Raw genomic sequence first — 22,968 nt, 5'->3', positions numbered from 1 at the left:
CAGACCACTCTTATAAGCCACCTCCCCCCTTCCCCTACCAGAGACACACCCCCTGTGCCCTCTAGGATAAACTTCCCTTCTCAAGGCCTCTTATATCTAAATTTTAGGTATCCCTTTCCCTCATACTTCAAGTCCAGATTGAACTGGAAATACAGCTGACCCTTGAACAACACAGGGGGTTAGGGCGGGGCCAATCCTCTCAAGTTGAAAATCCCTGTGTAACTTATAGTTGGCTCTCCGCATCTGCAGATTCAACCAACCACAGATATGTACTGAAATATTTGCTATTGAAAAAAATTCATGTATAACTGGACGCATGTAGTTCAAACCCATGGTGTTCAAGGGTCAACTGCATTTTACATTTCATTGTCAAGCCCAGCCTTCCCCAAGCACAATTCTTGGTCTTAGGGCAGTTTGACACCTAGAATGCTACTTTTTTACTTCTTTTCCTTCCGTATACTTGCATGATCTCATTCCTCACCCCTTACAGTCCACTGACCAACTGCTGTGGGTTATATCCAGTGTTAAGGCACATAGATAGTACAGAGGCGTATGTTTTTATGAAAATACAAGTAGCCTAGACAAATGTAATCTAACCTGTAAACGTAGACACAGTCTCCTTGACCGTTCTATTCCTTCTGAGGTCCAAGGAGCAGGTTCAACATCATCTCTCCTTAAAAGATAGCGCCAAACCAAGAATCCATGGCTTGATGAAATCTCTGGCCAGTATTTCACCACCTAAATCGTAATATTTCAGTACTAGTTTGAAATGTAAAGTTTAGACTTATTTATAATATCATATTAGTGTTTTAAGTAAACTTGGCAGAACTAAATGCAACTTTGAAAGATACTTGCTCTGCTGTAATAGTAAGTAAAAAATGTGTGCTTAAATATTGTTTTGACCTTATTTCCTAATTATGATAATTCCCGTTAAGTATAGATTGCTATAAATTTGAAGTAGCAGCAAGATTATGCTCATTAATTAATAGAATTTTGCATAATAGATAAAAATGGTGGCAGTAGATGTCTTCATTTTTAAAACAAAGAATGCAACCTATTTTCAAAATTATGATGTGCTCCGCTTCGAAAAATCTATTAAAATTAGAATCATTCTGGAAGATATAAGAATCAATATCTACAACGGCCAAGTTATTTGAACAGTTTTATCATAAGAGAATATATACTTGTAAAAAAAAACTTAACCCAAAATATAACTCTGCCTTTAGGGACTTCAGATAAGCCTTAAAAGACAAGTGTCAAAATTAAGAGATCATTTTGTACATGTTGTATTTCCAGAAAAAGTAGAAAGACCAACCAAGATGATCTATTGTTTCCTTTAGCCCACCCACAGTAGAGCAGTTCCCTGTGGCAACCCTGTCTTGAGAGCCCAGGAAGAATGACTAACAAGATGTCATGCCAGATAGAGCACCTTATAAATGCCATCATATCTGTTGCCTTCTTCAGGAGCATATTTGCTGATCTTCCTCCCTTTAAAACTGCGTATCACTCTGACTGGCTTACCAGCTCTCCAATTCCGAGACTCTGCTCCAATTTTATCATCCAATGGAGCATCACAGTTTAGGGCCAATGCCCTAAAAAATAAAACAAAGTCTTTATACCAAGTAATCTTTCTTCAAGTATATAATCGCATCATTAGCTCAATTAAAAGGTGAATTATGCCTTACCTGATGGTTAAGATTCTATGATTCTTTCCATATTATTCCAGATAATAGGATTATGCTTTCCCCCACCAGCAGAGAAGACAAATCAGTTTTCTGATGTCACCCCCAAGCCAGGGGATTGGTTCTCAGATAGCCTGTAGGGTTCTTCTGAAAGTAATAACATCTGTGCCACGTATAATAGAAAACAACTAGAAATACATGGAATTTTCTTTAAATAACGTTTGTTGAGGGAAGGGAGAAAGTTGGAAAACTAAAGCAAGTGATTGTTGTAATAGTTATTTTTGATAAGGGAATGAGGTAAATTGCTGGGAAAATGTAGAAAGAAATCCAGAAAAATAAATTTGTCAGCAAGGTATGAATGACCTTTCTAGGTCTACTTTCCACATTCCAGACAATAGAGATTCCTTAAAGTTTAGAAGATAATAAGAACAAGTTTAATATGAGAATATCCTTTAAAGACTTCCAGTAAAAAGGTAAGTGTAAATAAAACTGAAGCATTCAAATACCTGTGCTAAATCATGACAATAAAGATTTTTGGCTGCTCAAGATCACTACATTTTACTGATGACACATGAACAAGGAGGAACACTGAGCTGGAAGCAGCACTGGATTTAGCTGAAGCTTCCTTAGTATGTGTACTCACCTAGTAGTAATTAATCAGTAAGGTTAATAGACGTTAGAAGACCTTCCTTGGGGAAACTTACTCCTGCTCCCCAAAAGACAAACTAGAATGTATTTAAAGTTAGTATTTTTCCTCTAAGACACCTATATCCTAAGTGAAAAGAATCCACTAAGAACATTTAAGGTTAAAAAAAAGATACCCTCCCCTCAAATCTGGTAAAATCAGATATGATACAACATGCTTTTTCAGGGTATAGTTCTTTTTATGCAAGCTCAAAAACAAACAAAAAAAAAACCCCAAACAAAACACCTTAAGACTAAATGACTAATCTACTATAATCTTTCTATCATAGTTAAAGTAAATGAACTTAAGTGTTTTGTTAAAACATTTTTTTAATAGACATGGTCAGAGAGTTAAAGGTCACCAAGTTATCTTTTTTATCTCAAATGGGAGATGAATTAAAACTCTGAGGTAGAAGAAAATGCAGCCATCAATTCTAGGGCTGGTATTATTTATGGAATACCTATTGAGATACATATACTTCATCCTCTTAAAGAGCTAAGAAAGAGATATGTACTATCTTCACATTAATGAGTGGAATGCTTTGGTGCTCACAGGTACCTTCCATCATAATGACTGCACCATTAACTGGAATTATTAACTCACTTCTAGTTTCACCTAAGTATGCGGTCTGTTCAAGTTTGTGTAAAGAGTCCAAGAGGATGAAACTAGGCAAAACAAGGCTTTTCCATTATTCTATCCACAGCTCAATCGATTGCCTCTAACCGCCCTGATAAAGGATGGCCAGGTTACCTGCTGCCCTCTTCAGTTTCATAAAGTGGAAGAGCTGAGAAGAAACAGGAACAAACTTCTCAAAAGCAAAAAGCAGGTATCAAACTACCTCTTAGTAGAGAAACAAAAAAGGAATTAGACCATATACACGTCAGGAAAGAGTATACTATGGGTCAGAGCTTTCACCTCAGCTTTCGTGTTTATAAAACATATAGGTACCTTTGCCTAAGAGGCCTTTACAATCACAAGATGTACTCACAGCTTCATGTATAAATTACCTGAAGGAATGTTAGTCTCCGTGATAAGTCAATCCTAAATTGTTTTGAGTTTCTATTTCATTTTCACTACCTTCCTTATTAATATAAACATTTTTACTACTTGTCAATTATTTTCTGAGATTGTGACATATGATAAACAGGGTATATTTATTAGATTCTTCAAAAGCTTGACAAGAATCTATCATGTACATTACAAGTGCAGGTAGTTACAAAGGAAGTTTCATTCAAGCCAAATAATCTTATTATTAAAGGGAAAATATAATTTTCAGATTTGACAACATGAAAAAGCCCTTTTGCAAATTCAAGATACATTTTCATTGACAATACACATCGAAATATTTCTAATTCCTTTTAAGATCATTCTTCCTAAAGAGTTGCTTTCTTGTTAGAAAAAGACTGCATAGGGGCTGGACTCCTACCTCAGCAATGTTTCACCAGCAAATCTGACCTGTCTCCTCTGCTGGTTCAATAAAATAATCCTACTGTCAGAAATAATATAGAAGGAAGACATAAAAACAGATTCTATGTAACTTGGTATGCAACAAAGTCTTGAAATCATAAAGTATATTCTTTACTTCACATGGTAATCAGAAATTAAGGACACACTACTTAAAACTGAGTGATTTAGACTCAGGAAAGTGAAAAATACTCACTTTTACTCAGTATTCCACAAAATACCCTTAACAATAGGACACAAAAAATTTCAACTTCATGATCACAAAATTATCAGTATGACAGGTTATAATGTGGTCATTGGTATCTGATGGTTTGGGTTACTTAATTATTGGTATTAGCATGCATTTACAAAATAAAACATTTTGAAGTTATTAAATTTTCTATTCCCATGGAAGCTGGAATATCATGAATATTTCTAGAATAAAGTCAGCACAAGGTGGCTCTTTTGTACCTAAACATTCTCTTTTTTAACAGATAAAAGACATTTTATCATAAATCCTAAAAGCACCGTGTGTAGTTCTGATTAAGTTATCTGATGTTTCACTTATGCACATAAATGTGGCTCCCAAACATAACCCTATTTCAAATTAGTCTCCTCTAAAAAGAAGTTTGTCACTTTAAAAGATAAATCTGTGTTTAGTAGAACATAACTTTGACCTATGTGGTAGTAGATAAGCCACCTTGTACTCAATTTCATTAAATTATATAGGTTCCTTTCCTTTAAAGGTTTCAACATGTTTCCAAATGCAAAGCACATGTATTAAGACTGGGAATTATGTCATTTTAAAAAATGATACTAAGAAATAAGTTAGGAAGCTTATAAGTAATTATATACTAATCAGGTAATAGGATTTATATTTTAGCTATATTAACTCACAATTTAAGATTCTCCTCTACAGTGTAAGTTATAAATTATAGTCCTATAATCCAACTTTTACACAAAGCCCAAATTCTTAACAGTCTTTACAAACTAACAATATAGAGTACCTGTTCATGTTTGTTAATGTTTGATCAGCCGATGGTGCACCAATTCTTTTATTACCAGCAAGATTTTTACCACCACTCCCAGTGTATGTGAATTCATCACCTCGGTCCTGCAGGAGAACATTTTTGGCATTAAAACACCTAAACCCAGGTATAATTCACCAATTCTTGTTTCAGAGTCAGAACTTTTGGTTCGGATGTTATAAGTTGACATGTTCTCTCAAGGTATCTATCTACCAAAACAAGGCAAAATTAAAATGCAATCTTGTGTGTAATATACCTTCAAGCTGTATCACTTGATCTAAAGATTTCATTTTAAAGTTATAGCTTCCAACACCTCCAAACATAGCTATTCTTATACAAATAATTTATAGAATGTTACAAAATAAGGTCTTATGGGTTGGGAATATTTAGTTTAATTCAATGTTATTAAAATCAACTTATCAATATTAATTTGTAGGCTCTTTACAGGGCACCATTTTAATAAATACTCCAAAACTGATTTCCCAACAGCAATCTATACCATATCCAAGGCTTTTTTTTTTTAAACATCTTTATTGGAGTATAATTGCTTTACAGTGGTGTGTTAGTTTCTGCTTTATAACAAAGTGAATCACCATATCCAAGTTTGCTGCTAAATTTCAAACTTAAAAATCGTAACAGCATTGTAAGTTCCCCACATTTTACAGTCCATGGGTTTAGTCAAATTATATTGGCATAAAACAATTATCTATCATTAAGAAGAAAGTCAGAAAAGAATTTGAATACTAAAAGTTGTATAGCATCTACTAAATGTGAAAAAAACACGCCCAAAGAAGATATTAAAAACTAGCTCCACGAGTAGCTACAAATTTATCTTGCTATTGTTTTTGCCTGATTCAGTACTTAAACCGAGAAAAGTAACTATCAGTATGTAAATTAATTCTACTAACACTATCTCAATAGTGGTTCTTCTTCAATGCAAGATTATTTTAACTAGTTCAGACTGAACTTAAGATAATCAAGTTTTCTCTACTTAATTCTTGCTTGTAATAAAGGTCAATTATTTTGCATCTAGTTTTTCCTTTGATTAAAAGTCATAACTAAAATCTCATGGTTTTAAGTGTTTCTATATGTCCTAAAACCTTCATTCAATTCACTTTGTTGACCCAAAATTGAGGTCTATATTTTAAAGAATAAGGTGTTAAGGAATTTCATCTTCAGTGTATACTCCATTTGAAGGAATTCTAATAAATAAGTACATCTAAAACAGTCCAGAATACTTCTTAAATTGATCAGATACAGTCTTCCAAATGGTATCTGGATTGACTTCACAATGCTCATATTTATAACCTTGTCGACTTTTAAAGTTGTAACTGTGGTAGTGCTATAAAGGAAAAAGTAGTGTGAACTAGGTAGGAGAGAGCATAATAGGGACAACCTAAGTTCAACAGTGTTTGAAACATAAGAACAAGAACATTTCTGATTATTCTTCAAGCAGCAAATAATCATGTAAAAATAGTTAAATTTTATGTCATTAACTCATCTATGCTTGAATTCATCATTATACCATGAAAGCACGCGGATGAAACAGACTGGGAGAAAATACCTGCAAACTACACATCCAATGAACAGTAAAAACAAACAAAACCCACAACCCAATTAGAAAATGGGCAAAAGACCTGAAGAGCTACACCACCCAAGAGGATATACACATAGCAAATAAATAAATCATGTCCAACACTCTCAGCCATTAGGGAAATGTCAACTAAAACTACAATGAGCTATATCTACGTACCTATCAGAATGGCTAAAAGAAAGCAACAACACTGAATGCTGGTGAGGATGCAGAGAAACTGAATCACTCATACACTGCTGATAACAAGAAGTGGTACAGTCACTCTGGAAAATACTTCAACAGTTTCTTTTTTTCCATCTTTTTTTTTTTTGGCAGTTTCTTAAAGAACTAATCATGCAACTACCATACAACCCAGCAATTACACTTCTGGGCATTTATCCCTAAGAAATGAAAAATGAACACTCATATTTACAAAAAAACCTGTACACAATTTTTAATGCAGCATTATTTGCTGGAAATAACCAAGATGTTCTTCAATGGGTGAATGGCTGTACTGTGGTACACCTATATCCATGGAACACTACTCAGCAATAAAAGGGAATGAACTGTTGACACATGCCAACATGTGTCAATTTACAATTTGAGGATTATGCTGAGTGAAAAAAAGCCAATCCCAAAGGTTATATACACTATACGATTTCATTTATAAAAATTTTTGAAGTGACAAAATTATAGAAACAGAGAACAGATTGGTGGTTGTCTGGGGTTAAGGGGGGTTGGGGGAGCAGATATAGTATGGTGGCTAAAGAAGGGCAACATGAGGGATCCTTGTGGTAAGGGAAATAAATGTTCAGTGTCCTGAATGTATCAATGTCAGTATCCTGGTTGTGATATTAAACTATAGTTTTGCAAGATGTTACCACTGGCTGAACCTGAATAAAGGGAAAAGACATCTCTGTATTATTTCTAATGCTACGTGTCAATCGACAATTATTAAAAATGTAAATGAAAAAAGAAGATGAAAAACAATGTAAATGAGTCCAAAATTAAAAATGAGCTCTAAAGAAAATGTGACTATTTTCACTGCAATAATCAGTACACACAAAGATTAAAGACTGCCAATTGATTTACTTTTTGGGGGGGTTTTTTTTTTTTTTTTTTGCGGTACGCAGGCCTCTCACTGTTGTGGCCTCTCCCGTTGTGGAGCACAGGCTCCGGACGCGCAGGCTCAGCGGCCATGGCTCACGGGCCCAGCCGCTTCGCGGCATGTGGGATCCTCCCGGACCGGGGCACGAACCCGTGTCCCCCGCATTGGCAGGCAGGCTCTCAACCACTGCGCCACCAGGGAAGCCCTGATTTACTTTTTAACTGGTAAAAAACTGACTACTTCAACATAAAAACGATGCTAAAAGAGATGGGATTTATCCTGGACAAAGCTTCTGTATTTTACTGAATGATCAGAACAGGTTCTAAAGAACAAGTTTGTATCATGACTTACTACTTCATCCGCAAATCCACCAGCCAGGACAAGAGAGTAAGCTCCATCATTACTTCGACCATGAATTCCACCAACATGGGGCCTATGGACACCCGCTTCGCTCACCTATAACATCAAGACAGACGCAAAATACCTTTGAACAGTTTGTTAAGTTACATTTACAAAATGGTTTCACATATGTTATTGTATCCTAAAAGTTCAACTAAGAACTGAATATCACACAGAATTCTAAGTTTTGCTCACAGACTACTTCTCCCCAACTATATATCCTTCAGGTACTGAACTGATAACCCTTAAAACTGCTCAGGCCTAGAACTGTGTTTCAAAATAACTATTAAATAATTATTATCCTATGTCTATTGGTAATTCCAGCTCAGTTTGGGCAAAAAAATAATTTACTATAAGTGCTCTAGATCTCTTTTTTTCTCATTTCTCATCTTTCATTATGGCACTGTTCCCTAGCCAAGTCAAAAAGGCAAGAGTCATTTCAGCCTCATTCTTCTGTATTCTTCAAACCCATCTGGTCGCAAATATTGCTGATTTGATCGCCTAAATCTCTCAAAACCATCTTTTTCTACTTTCACTGATATAAGCCTAGTTTGCGTATGAATACTTAAAACATACCCTTTTTCACTGCCTCCAACAGTTTTGTTCCTTCAAACTCATTCTACCTATCACAAACAGAATGATCCTTTTAAGAACGTATCTGCTTTTAATTTCCAACTGCTTAACATGTATTAAACAGTCTTAATAGTATATTAAGCCCAAGTTAAGTATTACATATTACCCTCTCTCAACCAGGCTCCTATCTACTTTCCCAGCCTTATCTTCAGCTTCTCCATTATGGAGCCTATACATCTGAGCCCAACTACTCAATGATAAACATACTACCCATTTTCAATTTATTCATGCAATTCTTCTATTTCAATGGCCTACTACTTTTCCCCATGTATCTTCAATGCTGGCTCACTTAAACTTAAGTGTCACTTCTTTGTGTACTTCAAACTCCCTAAGAGAAGTATTCTAATTCATTTGTTTATCACACAACTGTTCTTAGCAGAGTAAATCCAAGCCTGTATAGTGGGCTAGGTAAAGAGGCACATTAGAAGTTGATGAGAAGCTGATAAGAGCAACAGAACCTGGATTTAGGCCTTGGAAACACTTAGGTACTTTAGAGCATAGGACCATTTGATTCCCAACCTCACCAACCCCGATAATAAATCATGCTGAATCTTCCCTACTTCCTAAACTGCAAATCTGTCCTCCTAAATGCTTAGGCCAATGACCTCAGCCATCTTACACCATTATTAATGAGGCTTTTACAATCTGGGAATGAATGACAGGCATACAAAAAAAAAGAAGCAAACAAAGAACAAGGCAATTAAAAATACACTAAGTGTATTTTATTATAATTTTTATTTCATATATAAATATTATAAATAATACATAGTATAAAAAATAAATCTTATTTATTATTGTACAGGCATACCTCAGAGATATTTCAGGTTTGGTTCCAAGACCACTACAATAAAGTAAATATTGCAATAAAGCGAGTCGCACAAATTTTCTGGTTTCCCAGTACATATAAAAGTCATATTTACACTATACTGTAGTCTTAAGTGTATGACAGCATTATGTCTAAAAAACGTACACACCTTAATTAAAAAATGCTGTCGGAAAAATGGCGCCTATCGACTTGCTTGACACAGGGTTGCCAAAAAGCTTCAATTTGTAAAAAACACAGTATTTGTGAAGTACAATGAAGCAAAGCACAATGCAATGAGGTATGCCTGAACTCAGTTTTTTTTTTTTTACTGTATTTATAGATCCAAAGTCATAATATAAGCCTTGAAAATTGATTTATTCAAAATTATGATATAACCATTGCAAGGATGAGAGGACAGAGTGTGTTAAACTAAATTCTTGTCTTCCATTGAAAGAGATTAATAAAACCAAAATATAAAGACAAAAGCCACACAAACACGTTATTTATAAATAAGGAGGTAAATTCAGAAAAAGTAACTTTAAAGTGACTGCCTCTTAGAAACAGAAAATGGTGAAAAAAGAGAGTAGGTTTTTAAAATATAAATCATACCCTAGCATTTAACTTTCCATGCTATGTATATGTATTACATTATTTTAATCTTAAAATTTTTATCAATGGTCTAAGCACCAGGGCTATTCGAGTCTTAAAGTTCAGAATCCTGTCTAATTGGAAACTGCTCTTTACCTAAGATATTCTTTTTTCCACATTAAATTTTCCGTAACGAAAAAATTACCTTTCTAAAGAAGAAATTAGAAAAATACAAGAGTTTTCTTCAAGAGGAAAAGAGAAGTAATTTAATCCTTGGATTATCTGACATTTCCTCTAACCAATATATTAACATTCACTCAAGAGGATAATCCCTAAAGAAAACACCCTAAGTGAGCTTCCTTGCAGATCAATGACATTAAATGAGAACTTACTGCATGACTTAAAGATCTGTTTCAAATATTAAATTCTTGGCAAGAAAAGTTCTTCGGAACACTTAATAACTTTAACTACTATAACTATAACAGAATAGTAAAACAAAGTGATTCAAAGGCTTAGAGGAAGCCTAATTCCATGATGTGTGCTCCTCTGTCTGCTAAGCTATGAGCAAGAGTCTACCCATCCTACAGGAAATCTTTCATTCTAACAACTGAATGCCATGTGATACTACCTAGGTTAGTCCATTTAGAATCAATCGACACTAACACTGCTACAATTTGAACTATACCCAATTTTACCCTTTCAACTAAGCCAATTTAAAACATACCTGAACTCTAAATCTCCAAGTCGATCCAACAGGAATTCCAGGAATAGGTCCATAATGATTAGAAGGAACAATAGTACATTCTCTAGTGCGACCAACACAGGCCATTCCCTACAAGGTACCGAACAAACTGAGAAATCAGTTATGTTAAATCTTAAAGAAAGCCCTTAATTCCCATAAAATGTGGATAAAATAAAAACAATTTATATGATTAATATTTAACAATTTATATGATTAATCAATATAGTTATTTGTTAATATTTCAGATTCTTAACATCATTTATACCATTACTACTATTGGAACTGAAACACTGTAACTTGCGTCACAGTTATAAACATTATAACTAGGAAGAAAAAGAAACTTCCTTCTTTACCCTGCCCCAGTCTCTTCGGCTTTCAGTACTAGCTGATGGCATCTTTGCTTTCTTTTTACTCATCTTGAGTCTTTCACCAGCCTTTACAACTTCACTAGAATCAGTTTTACAGGAAGGACAATACCTTAAAAAAAAAGAAGAAAAGGAATTTTGATATTATTATATTAAAGCCAATAACAGAATGGCCTTTCTAGGTTAGAACAAGTTTTAAGATGTAATACTTGGTGTATATTACAGAGTTTCAGTTAGCATTTCAGTATTAAGCTTTTCAAAATATTTCCATGATTAAGCTCACCGAAAAAAACTTGTCATTCTTTTAGAGAACTTAAAATATTTTATTATCAAATTCTCAAATGCAGTGCAAAAGCCAAACAAGGCTGTCCAATTTAAATGGCACCATAAACTGTGATCTTATCACTAATCCTCAGAGTAGAAATTATTCATTTGGAGTTTTTATCATTAAAGCAAAAGTGGTAAGAATAGATGATTCTAGACTGAACAATGATCCATGCAACTGATACATCTCCCCATCTAAATTGGTTATTAGAATTCTCAGATTCAAAAATGTATATAGTCTAATTGCAGGCATAATGAAATGTGATTGATATCTGCGTGCTGAACGGGTGTCCTGTCACCTTGCTAAAATCACATATTACCTCCAGAAAGCTTTCTGTAGATATTTTATGATTTTTCTAATTAGAGAATATTACTGCAAATAAAATGTCCCCCCCCCGCAAAAAGTATAGTTTATTATAGCAAGTACACTGGATTCAAGGATGCTTGCTTATATTAGCTTTATCTCTAGCTCAATTTCAATTCTCTATACTTGTTTGTCCTTTAGTCTATCTGTAGTTGGTCATTCTACTGTAACTTGTACACCATTATAATCTGCCTTATATCATTTCTAAAAAGCAAAGCATAAGTATGTCTATAGAATGAGATGGGACTATTCTTGAGTCACCAAGAAATGGAAACTTTGAGTATATCCAAAGATCAACTGGCCACTCCCCCATTAGTCTTAGATTTCTTTTTCTATACTTCCCGTTTTATAATGATCTATGCCACGTGGCCTACAGAGTAAAGAAAATGACACCTGTACCCACTAGTTAATTTTGACTGCCTAATTATGAGACATGTAAACAATTCGGTCCCTGAGAAAATTAGTAGGGCAGTGAGATACAGAAACAAATTCAAGGTAAAATTATGTATGATACGGCAATAAATACTATCAAGTAAAATCCCTACTAATTTGGAAATCAGGAAGGCTTCCAAAAATTAATTTGTTGTAAGAAAGATTGTATTTTACCTGATGTGCTAACCCTATAACTATAATTTTATCAAAGATCTTACGGTGAAAGCAGATATTATCTCTGATGAGAAAATGAGTTCAGAGGTTAAATATCCAGACAACATGATTTGGAGAAGTGGAAAAGAAGATTTAAGGTTAAGGAATTCCAGGTAAAGTGAAGGACCTCGACATGAATGTAGAAATACTCCACAGAGTAATCTAAGACAGTCTTCTGGTTATAGTCATCCCTGGGATCCATCTTTTCATCAGGTTTGTTAAGAACCCAGGCACTATTTTGGCACTGGGTAGGGATAAATGTTTGTGATCAAAATATTTGTAAACAGTTAAGGAAAACTAGTACATACAATGAAACAATTTCAGAAAGTGGTAAATGCTATAAAGGAAATACATCAGGGTTATGTGGGTGGTAATAGTGATTAGAAATGTTATGTGTCTTTAGATACAATAGTTAAAGCTTCTGAGGTGGCATTCCAGCTGAGATTCCTATCAAGAAGCCAGGTAAGACATTCCAGGCAAAGAGGCATTAAATGTAAAGGTTCTGAGGCATAGTAAGGAATGGTACGTTCTGAAGAACATAAAAGTAGTCGGGGGCAGGTCATAGATGGCAAGGGATGAGATTTTATCCTAAACGCAACAGGAAGACATTAGGGGGTTTTAAACAGGTGAGTAACCTGATTCAGGACTTAGATCATTCTGCTGCTGTGGCAAGAAGGATAGCTGGTAGACAATGTGAAAGCAAGACTAGTTAGTCATTTACTATACAGTTCAGGGTAGAGATAGTGGTTTGAACTGGGTGGTGAGAGTAGAGAAACATTATGGAGAACTGTAAGATTTGCTCATGTGTTATTGGATGTGAGTGGGGAGAAGAGAGAATCAAAATTGTGTTTAGCTTTTTGGCCCTCAACAAGTGGATGAGATGATCGTATTACCTACTGGACATTAGGTGAGGAGTGGGATTTTAGGGGACATGTTTGTGGAAATCAAGATCTCTATTTGGACTCACTAGTTTTGTGATACTAGTGAAGCAAGCAGTTGAATATAGGGAATATAAAGCTCAGGGAAGACTAGATCTAAAAATATAAATTCCAAGCTTTTTGCTTGGTATTTAAAGTCTCATGATTACATGAGGTCATCTAGGGAGCAAGGATGAAGAGAGAAACCATGGGTAGTGCTTTGGGAAACTCTGAAAGGTGGTAGATGAGAGAAAACCAACAAGAGACCAAGGAAAGGCCGGTGAAGCTGGAAGAAAATGAGATTAGATGATATCATACCAACTACAAAAACAGAGTTAGCAGGTAAGCAGGACAGTAAGGAGAGGACTCAGAAGTGACCCTTGGGTTTGGCAACATAAAATGTGTAAGCCTAATATAAGCAGATATAGTTGAGTAGTGAGAGGGAAGGTCAGACTGGAGTGCTGGGGTATGGACAGGAGGAGCGCAAATGGAAATAATCAGTGGAGACAGCTCTGAGAAGCAAGGAAGTGGGCAGCTTTCTCCCACAATACAAAGGTGGGAGAAATGGGACTTAGGAAAGAGTGTGTATGTGCATGTGTTGTGAAAACAAAGAGATTCTAGGATACTAATGAGAATAACCCAGTAATGGCAATTCAGGAGAGGAATTAACTGCAAGAGTGAAGTTCCTCAAAATGCAAAAGGATACGAAACTGAGAGCAGGAAGAAAGGTTCGCGTTTAGTGAAGCAACACATCGTCCACAGAAACAAAGAGGAAGAAGCACATGAGACTTCAGAGGAAATATAATTACTGGTGATGGTAAAATACAGGGTGTGACCATGCAAAGTAGCGGCAGAGGGTTAAAGGAAGTTGTATCCTTTTTCTTCTTCCCCCACCCCTACACAGCCTCTGCTGTAATACAACAACCTTCCCAACAGGTGGGGAGAGACCAAAGGAATGGAGAACAATCTATTCTTCACAATGATATCAGCTACGTAATGGTCATGTTAGTTATTTCTGAGTACAGTCTGTCATCTCTTTAACTTAATCCTCCATGCTAACAACATGAACCGTAGTCTAAAAAGAAAAAACTTCCTAATATGACATCTTAAGAAGCGTATTACACCTTTAACTGGGAACATTTTCCCCCAGTCTCTTTTCTAATCCTTTCTCTTTGTAGCTAACACTACTCAGTAGAAGTATAGATTCTGGCAAGTATATTTGACCTTGGTGCCTGGTTCTACTATTAACCTCATATGATTAAGTATGATAATCCATACAAAGCACTTTATTAGTGTCTTGCATGTACGAAGCACTTAACTGTTAAGTACCATTATAAAACATTCAATAGGCACATCTAAAATAACTGAGGGGTAGAGGGAACGATCTACAAAGGCTTCCCAGTTGAAGTCATACTTAAGTGAAAACCTAAAGGATGAGTATCATCCTGAAGTTACGCAAAGAGGAAAATGTTTCCAAGAAGAAAATGCATCAAGTGTAAACCCAGAGAAGATAGGGAACATGACTTATTTAAGAAGCTAAAAGATATTTAATCTGGCTAGGGTATAGAGTATTTGGGGAAATAAAAGAGGAAAGTGGTAAGGGATACAGTGGGAGAAATCAACTAAAAAACACTGTGCAGGGCCCTGTACAGTAACATAAAGCCTCTGAAACAAAGGAGTAACTATCAAATTTGCATTTTTGAAAGAACACAGGACTCATATTGGAGAAGGGACTGAAGGGATTAAAAAATGGAGCGAGAGACTGTTGTTATAACTGAATAAAGGTATCAATGCCAAATAACCATTAGTTATACAATTTTAAGCCCTTTAATATACACTATGTAGGCCGCTCTCGCCTTCTGAGATGGACCGCATTCTGCCTACAGAATGTGTATCTCTCTCAATAAATCTACCTCTTACCTATCAAAAATATATATACACAATGTATCTTTAGAAATCTACTTTTGGTGTTTCAAAGACACATTTCACATTCAATTCTTAACACAGTAGCAACAAAAATCCCCTGATAATCATACCAGTATTCCTCTTCAGGGACCTTATCCAAAGGAGGATTCAGGCAGTAAATATGATAGGCCATGTTACATTCATCACATAGAACTTGCATGTTGGGTTCCTGTTTTCCACCACATATATGACAGGAGCAAGAACGGCATTTCTTATTTGGGTCTCCACCACAAAAGTCACATTCAGGGTCATTTTTCCCTATTAAGAACAAAATTATAGCAAGCCTAGTCTTAAAATCATTTTTATCTCTATGAATCTTATAAAGAAAAACCCATGAGAATAACATGCAGCTTTTTTAACAAAGAGAAAAGAACCATAAGAAATAATCCAGTATAGTACTTTAAAGTTCCCCAAATGTGCATCGAGATGCCTAGGGGCAATGCAGTGAACTCACGGGGCACCGTAAGATATATTAACATTTCAAGCAAAATACAATACTTGAACAAAGTTGTTTGGATTTAACTACGTAATAAACGAAACTATTATGTAACACCTATTCTGCAAATCCAAACCTTTCCTTGTGGACTGAACTAGGAGGGGTACGGCTATTAGAAGTTAGCAAACCCATTTTGGTTTTGCTATGCCCCCAATATACTCTTTATTAGTAACAGTATCTAACAGTTTATTTTTTTTATCTTACTTGTCAATTGGTTCAGAACTCTGGCAACTAACAGGTTCCGCTTATTGCCCCCCCACCTCCCCCAACCCACCAGCTTCCCCCATCTAAACCCAAACACCTTCTGCCAAAATATTCACTTGAAATTATAAAATATACATATATACACAGAAATCTTATAGTAATGCTCACTAATACCAAAAGTAAAATTTAAATGTCAAAAGAGTAACAGCTGGACAGATTTTGTGTAAAATGAGGTAAGTTTATAAGAACTATAATACAGAGGTAGCCAAATATGTTAAATTCAAAAAGGAAATTGCAGAATAAATTTTTTACACAAAATTAACTGTATAGATACACAAAGATGAATTAGATAGATACAGAAAGATGTCTAGAATGACATATTGTTAGAGTGATTACCTCTTGGGAGTTCTATAATTTATATAGTTCTATATATACTCTGAATTTCTTACAAGTGCACACAATAAATTCGCGAGGAATTTACCGTATCAGAGCTGATTGTTCAATAAGAGAAACAGGGAAGAAGTACTTGACAAATAAGAGACGGGGAAAGAAAATTGCCACTGATTTCAGTACTAACTTTCTGACTGACCACACACTGCCTATTCTTGCTAATGAATGGAAGGTTACAATTTTGTTTCACTTTCACTAAGGTAGCTGTGACAACATATAAGTAATGGAAATTTCACAGCCCTAAAACACCAAAGGTATGTTTAGATTTTTGGTTTGGAGAATGATCTGGTCAATGGCAATCTGGCTGTGAAATGGTTTCTTTACACAGAAGTTCAAAGCTGTAGCTATAACATGATTAGCATTAGACAGAGGAAAGAACAACATATACATGCAGATACACTGATAGAGAAAACACAAGAAAAACCTGGTCAATCTTCTTTTTCTATTGTGTTTTACTGAGAGCAAGTAAGTCACATTAAATAAGTTTACTCATCAAGTTTACCTGTATTCCTAGAATATAACCATACAGTCATAAGCCATAGAAACAGTCATAAACCACAGAAACAGTCATACACAGTATGCCTTAAGGTTCTTAATTCACGTAGATTAGCATCACAGCCTCAAAAAATGAGTATGGCTTAGACCAGTAACATGGAAATCTTATTTATTGATCTGTTAAAGGTCTTGTCTTGTTCTAATCTTGCACAACTGTGGTAAGAAGAGGTTAGGCAGAACTATTTAATCTTGAATATTTCTTTTCCCAGAATATACTAGACATTGACACACAGCATAAAGTCAATGAATTGTTCTCCAGAAAAAAAATCAGAATTGACAGAGTATGAGACACTGTAACCTATTTGCAAAGACAGTGACTGAACCATGAATGAAAAGACTTAGAATCTAGTCTGCCTCTGTTACCAACTAGCTACATGATATTAAGTAAAATATATGCAAGGAAGAGATAAGGCTACACTCTAACATCCTAATGATGACATAAACCTCATTCACTACCTCCCAGAAATTCAGGGCTCAACCAGCATTATTCTTCTTAGGCTCTACTAGTGTAAAAATAAGTCTCACTATTCAAAATTAATCTTAAATGGCCACAACATTACCAAAGTGGGTTTTTAATCTGGACAGACTCTATAATAAAGGAAACAGCAAGAAAATGGCAATAAAATGCCAAGATGAGAAAATATTTTTTGAAGATAAATCTTATCATTTGAGGAAAATCCATTAAACCAAAATAGATCTTACATCAAAATGGTTGTCTTGAAAATAAATTTGTATGGTCTACAATTTTATACTTTCACAAAAGTTATTCCCTGGCCAGTTAAAATGGCAATCATGAACAATAAATGCAGTCTCAGCCCGTAAGAAAAATCCATACTTAAAAACTTTCCATCTGCCAATGAAAGAGGATGGGCTCCAGGTTTCTCGATCTTGAAGATTTCATTTATGAATCTTATCTGACAGTCATTTAATTTTCCTTCAGAACCCCTGTTTAAAAAAGGAAGAAAGGTTAACCTCTGCCAGCAAAATCTAAATCACACACAAATAGTAATTAAAAGTCAGTTTGGAAACTCGCTGAACACTTCCTATTTACAAATGGGGATTACAGCTATTCTAATCACTGAGTTATTGCTTCCAGCAGTAGGAAAAGTCCAATGATTAATATTTGAAGTTAAGTGTCACTTTTAATATCAGGAAAAAAAATTCAAGACTCAGATCATCTGGTGAGAAGATAGCTATCTTGTAAATTTAATTTAACTTAAGGACTAGGTAAAATGATACTCCCAATTAAAATGAAAGATTTAAACATATTTCCAATAAATATGGCAAGTTTCTGGGTAAATAGATGACCTCTTATTACAAAGAAAAGTCTTTCAAATACTAAGCCATATTTTTCATAGCCACATTTATAGCTGTTTGCATATACTTCTTCAAAGTTTCTTGCTGTGACTGTGGATTTGTATAATTCTTTTAATTTATCAACTTTTGCTTTGTATTTTTGAAGATATAGTATTGGGTACATACAGATTAAGGATCCTTAAATCTTATGAAATGTCTTTGTATCTCTAGTAATGCATTTTGTATCAAAAGTGTACCTTTGGTTTTTTTTTTTTGCGGTACGCGGGCCTCTCACTGTTGTGGCCTCTCCCGTTGCGGAGCACAGGCTCCAGACGCGCAGGCTCAGCGGCCATGGCTCACGGGCCCAGCCGCTCCGCGGCATGTGGGATCTTCCCGGACCGGGGCACGAACCTGCGTCCCCTGCATCGGCAGGCGGACACTCAACCACTGCGCCACCAGGGAAGCCCATACCTTTGGTTTTTTTGATTACCATTTGCTTGGTGACTTTTTCAATCATTTCACCTTTTAAAACTTTTAATGTCAAATGCAGAAAATTTATAGATAAATGTATGGTTTAGCCAATTATAAGGTACACATCCTTGTAATCAACCATGACAAGAGATAGGACTGTCAACTACCTCAGCAGTTCATGTCCTCCCTCCCAGTCACAACCTCTTCACTCCCTCCCACGAGTTATATTTACCTTAATTTTCTTCAATCTTCTCACCTGTCTGCCTAAGTATATGATATAGTTTTGTGTTTCAAAAACTAAATTCCCGGGGCTTCCCGGTGGCACGGTGGTTAAGAATCCGCCTGTTAATGCAGGGGACACGGGTTCGAGACCTGGTCCGGGAAAATCCCACATGCTGTGGAGCAACTGGGCCCGTGCGCCACAACTACTGAAGTCCGCGTGCCTAGAGCCCATGCTCCGCGACAAGAGAGGCCACTGCAATGAGAAGCCCGCGCACAGCAACGAAGACCCAACGTAGCCACAAAATAAAATAAAACTTTTAAAAAAAAAAAAAACAAAAAACAAAAAACTAAATTCCCAATATTTTTCCTTATAATTTGTTGAAGAAGCCCCACCATTTGTCCTATAGAGTTTCCCATGGTCTCGATTTTGATACCTGCATTCCCAAAGTGTACTTTAGTTTTTTCTGTCATTTATATTTCCAGTAAATCAGTAGTTGGATCTGGAGTAAAGGCTGAAAACCCTTGGTTTGATGCCTGTTTTTAACAATAAAGTTTTACTGGAACACAACTATGCCTATTCGTTTATGTATTCTCCATGGCTGGTTTCACGCTACAACAGCAGAGTTGAATTGTGACAGAGACCATCTAGCGGCCAAAGGTTAAACTATTTACTATCTGTCCCATTATAGAACAAAACTGCTGACCCTTGCTCTAAATGTTTACTCAAATCCAGGTTCATTTTTTGGGTAAATCTGTCTATAGGTCTATTTTCATCAGTAAGCACCTAATTATTTAGTTATCTTTTCCTACAGCAGCCATAGATGCTCAATGCCTAGATTAATTCACTGGGAATTGGAAAATGTTGGTATTCTAGTTCTTTCATTCCTTTTTTACTTATTTGCTGGAATAATTCCATAAAGAGAAACCTGAGCTCATCAATTGCTTGGTGACAGTGGTATAGCTCATATAACAAATATAGATGAAATGCTTTCTTTAGCAGTTTAAAAAACATAGTTCTCAAACATTCTATGTAGGTGACTAATGAGTTTCTATGTAACTAGGAGTTCACGTATTTGAGGTGTTTCAATCCACGCTAGATATTTTCCTTATTGATGTTCGAATCGTCTCATCTTTGGCCAATGGGATATTCCAGCTGATTCTCAAATCTTTCTGACAAGAATTTAGCAATGTTTGTGGGCTTCCTTGTTATGTGCAAGACAAGATTTTTGCTCTCAGTTCATCTTGTACATTTTCTGCCCCCACCCTGTGTCTTTATTTTTTTAATAGATCTTTATTGGAGTGTAATTGCTTTACAATACTGTGTTAGAATTACAGTACTGTATTAGTTTCAAAGTGAATCAGCCATATGCATATATCCCCATATCCCCTCCCTCCCACCCTCCCTATCCCACCTCTCTAGGTCATCACAAAGCACCGAGCTGATTTCCCTGTGCTATGCTGCTGCTTTCCACTAGCTATCTATTTTATATCCGGTAGAGTATATATGTAGATGCTACTCTCAATTCGCCCCAGCTTCCGACCCCCGACCGCCCCCCCAGCCTGTAGTCTTATCTCCAAGGAAGCCTAGTTTCTTTTAGGTGGAAATGGTTATTTTAAGACCACAATTTAGGCACTAGAAAAGCTTTCTAAAACTGGATTGATCACTATTTCTAGACCAAGCTACAAAATTTAGACATACACATTAATACACGTACAAGATACCTCATGAGTTCATGCAAACACTTTCTGTTCAAATTCAGGACTAAAGGATAAGTCTGCTTTTGACAAAGCAATTATTTCTCTTTCTCCTTTCCCCCACAATCAGAAAATCCTAGTTCTCAAAGACACCAGGGATGCCTAAATTAGAATGCTACAAGTACTTCTTTGCGTATTACCCCACATTACATGACATTTTCACCAGTTATCATTATGACTACAGAAAATACTTTAAAATTTCTTTGTGTATTTCTGCCATGTCTTACAGTTATATCTACAGTGTCAGACCATAAAACCATTACATACTACACTTTCTCCTTTATGTACCTCCCTCTAGTCCCAGTTCTAGATGCAGAGATATTTTTAATGTTTATCACTGCTCTATGTCAAATTGCCTACAGTCATCTTGATGGTCTGAAACTAGTTCTCTACAAGATTTCCCAAGAAGGGTTCATGAGAACAATTCCTCCCCTAGTTCTTACAAGTTAATGACAGCTTGTCTCCAGCCTTTATACTGAAGGCCAGTTTGGCTAGACTTAAAATTCTTGGCTTACCTTTTCTTGACTCATGGATGTCTTTCTGGGATGTTTTCCTTGTAAGGGTGTTATCCTGGTTCCTTACTTTTTCTTTTTCTTCTAACTTTGTATGGATTTCACATCAATGTTTTTCTTTTGCTTGTTTTTATAAAATTTTCTTGACCCTTTAGAGGGTATAACTTCAATTAGGTTTGCTAGATCACAGCCACAGAGCTCCACATAACTCAGTTTTGTTGTTGTTGCTTTTTGGAGAAGCATTCAAAACTACAGCAGCTAAAATCTAATCTGATAGAAAGCAGATCAGTAGTTTGAGGCCAAGGTTGAGGGTTGTAGTAGTAATTGTGACTCTGATGGAGCCCACAGGGACTTTTGGTGGGGGGTAATGAAAAGGTTCTATATCTTGATTACAGTGGTGGCTTTATATGGTACATATTGCTTTAAGTAAATTTTGCCTCAAAAATTAATTTAAAAAATGACGCTATAGAAACTTCCTTTTGGTATCTCCTGGCTCTATTCCCCTGCCCTATTTTTAACTGGACCCTTTTTTCCTTTGTCTTTACTGTTCCTGTCCTACTCAATTTGGACTGCATTCCTAGTAGTTTATTCTCAATATGGGACTTTGTCCTGGAATGGAACTTTAGCTGACTAATTTTGAGAGTACATAGTGCTCTAATCTCTTCAGACCTTACTGCAAACTGCGTATACTCATCCAAACTGGGGTGCATACCCATTTCTGGTTTCAGCTGCTGTATTAGTTAACTATTACATAACAAGTCACCACAAAACTAGCAGTTTAAAACAAAAATTACCTCAGTTTCTGTGGATCAGCAATTTGGAAGCAGCTTAGCTGAGTAGTTCTGGCTCATGATCTTTCTTGAGGTTTCAGTCAAGCTGTTGACCAGACCTACAGTCTAGTCTTATCTAAAGGCTCAACTCGGGGAAGACCAACGGGCTGTCTGAATTCTCACAACATAACAGCTGGCTTCCACCAGAGGAAGTGATCTGAGAGAGCCCAAAATGGAAGCTTCCATGTTTTCATAACCCAATCTCAGAAGTGGTATACCATCACTTCTGCCATATTCTACTGGTCACAAAGAGCAACCCTAATAAAATGTGGGAGGGAACTATGCAAGGTGTTGATTACCAGGAAGCAGGAATTATTGGGGGTCATCTTAAAAGATGGCCACCATAGCTGCTACTCTCAGGTGAGATAGCTTGCTGAGGTAACTTATTATTTTGGAGTTCTTGGGTCAATCATATTTCCTGTTACCCTCTTCTTCCTCTTGTAATAGTTACCGATACCGCACAGGTCTTGTAGCTTTCAGTTGTTTATCTCAGCAGCTATCTTGGTGTTTGTGGGAGATACCACATCACCCTAAATGTCTGTAGATACTGCCCTTAATTTTTGGATTAGATCTTTTCATTCTATTTGTTTTTATAAGGATATCTAGGAAGATTAAAATCTATGCTGTTGCCATCTTCCTAGCATCCCATCCATCCTTATATTTTCAACTTCTGTGATTTCATATTTAAGGAGATTTTCTTATAAGCAGCCTAAGAGTTTTGTTTTTATTTTAATCTAGTCTGTTGATCTTTGTCTTTATAATATTTAGTTCATATATAGTTAATATAATTGATGATATGTTTGTTGCTACCATTTTACCATGTCTTCTATTTTATCTACCTTTTTGTCTTACTCTTCTTGATTGCCTTCTTTTGTATTATTCTATTTCCACTCTTAATTTGCTAATATTTT

General features: G+C 35.8%; 1 protein-coding gene across 10 annotated transcripts in view; it reads right to left on the bottom strand.

Moving 5' to 3' along the window:
- The window catches only part of UHRF2 (ubiquitin like with PHD and ring finger domains 2), a 75,606-nt gene that overhangs the window by 7,415 nt on the left and 45,223 nt on the right, over positions 1 to 22,968 (bottom strand). For 6 of the 10 annotated variants that reach the window (XR_004350359.1, XR_004350358.1, XR_004350360.1 and 3 more), the window contains 8 exons: positions 17,807 to 17,916; positions 15,338 to 15,524; positions 11,040 to 11,163; positions 10,669 to 10,776; positions 7,871 to 7,975; positions 4,818 to 4,924; positions 1,430 to 1,592; positions 598 to 738 (listed from right to left, as the gene is read on the bottom strand). Coding sequence is in view for 3 of the 10 variants with exons in the window: in XM_032634824.1 (XP_032490715.1) it covers positions 598 to 738; positions 1,430 to 1,592; positions 4,818 to 4,924; positions 7,871 to 7,975; positions 10,669 to 10,776; positions 11,040 to 11,163; positions 15,338 to 15,524; positions 17,807 to 17,916 (1,045 nt within the window). In the remaining 7 variants the exon portion in view is untranslated. Of the gene's footprint in view, positions 1 to 597; positions 739 to 1,429; positions 1,593 to 1,685; positions 4,925 to 7,870; positions 7,976 to 10,668; positions 10,777 to 11,039; positions 11,164 to 15,337; positions 15,525 to 17,806; positions 17,917 to 22,968 lie in introns of all 10 variants that reach the window. The other 4 variants (XR_004350363.1, XR_004350362.1, XR_004350361.1 and 1 more) reach the window with 2 other exon arrangements.

The sequence above is a fragment of the Phocoena sinus genome, chromosome 6 (genome assembly GCF_008692025.1).
Source record: "Phocoena sinus isolate mPhoSin1 chromosome 6, mPhoSin1.pri, whole genome shotgun sequence".
Taxonomy (NCBI): Eukaryota; Metazoa; Chordata; class Mammalia; order Artiodactyla; family Phocoenidae; genus Phocoena; species Phocoena sinus.
The sequence above is the reverse complement of the archived record's forward strand: the minus strand, read 5'-3'. Positions and strand labels throughout refer to the sequence as shown.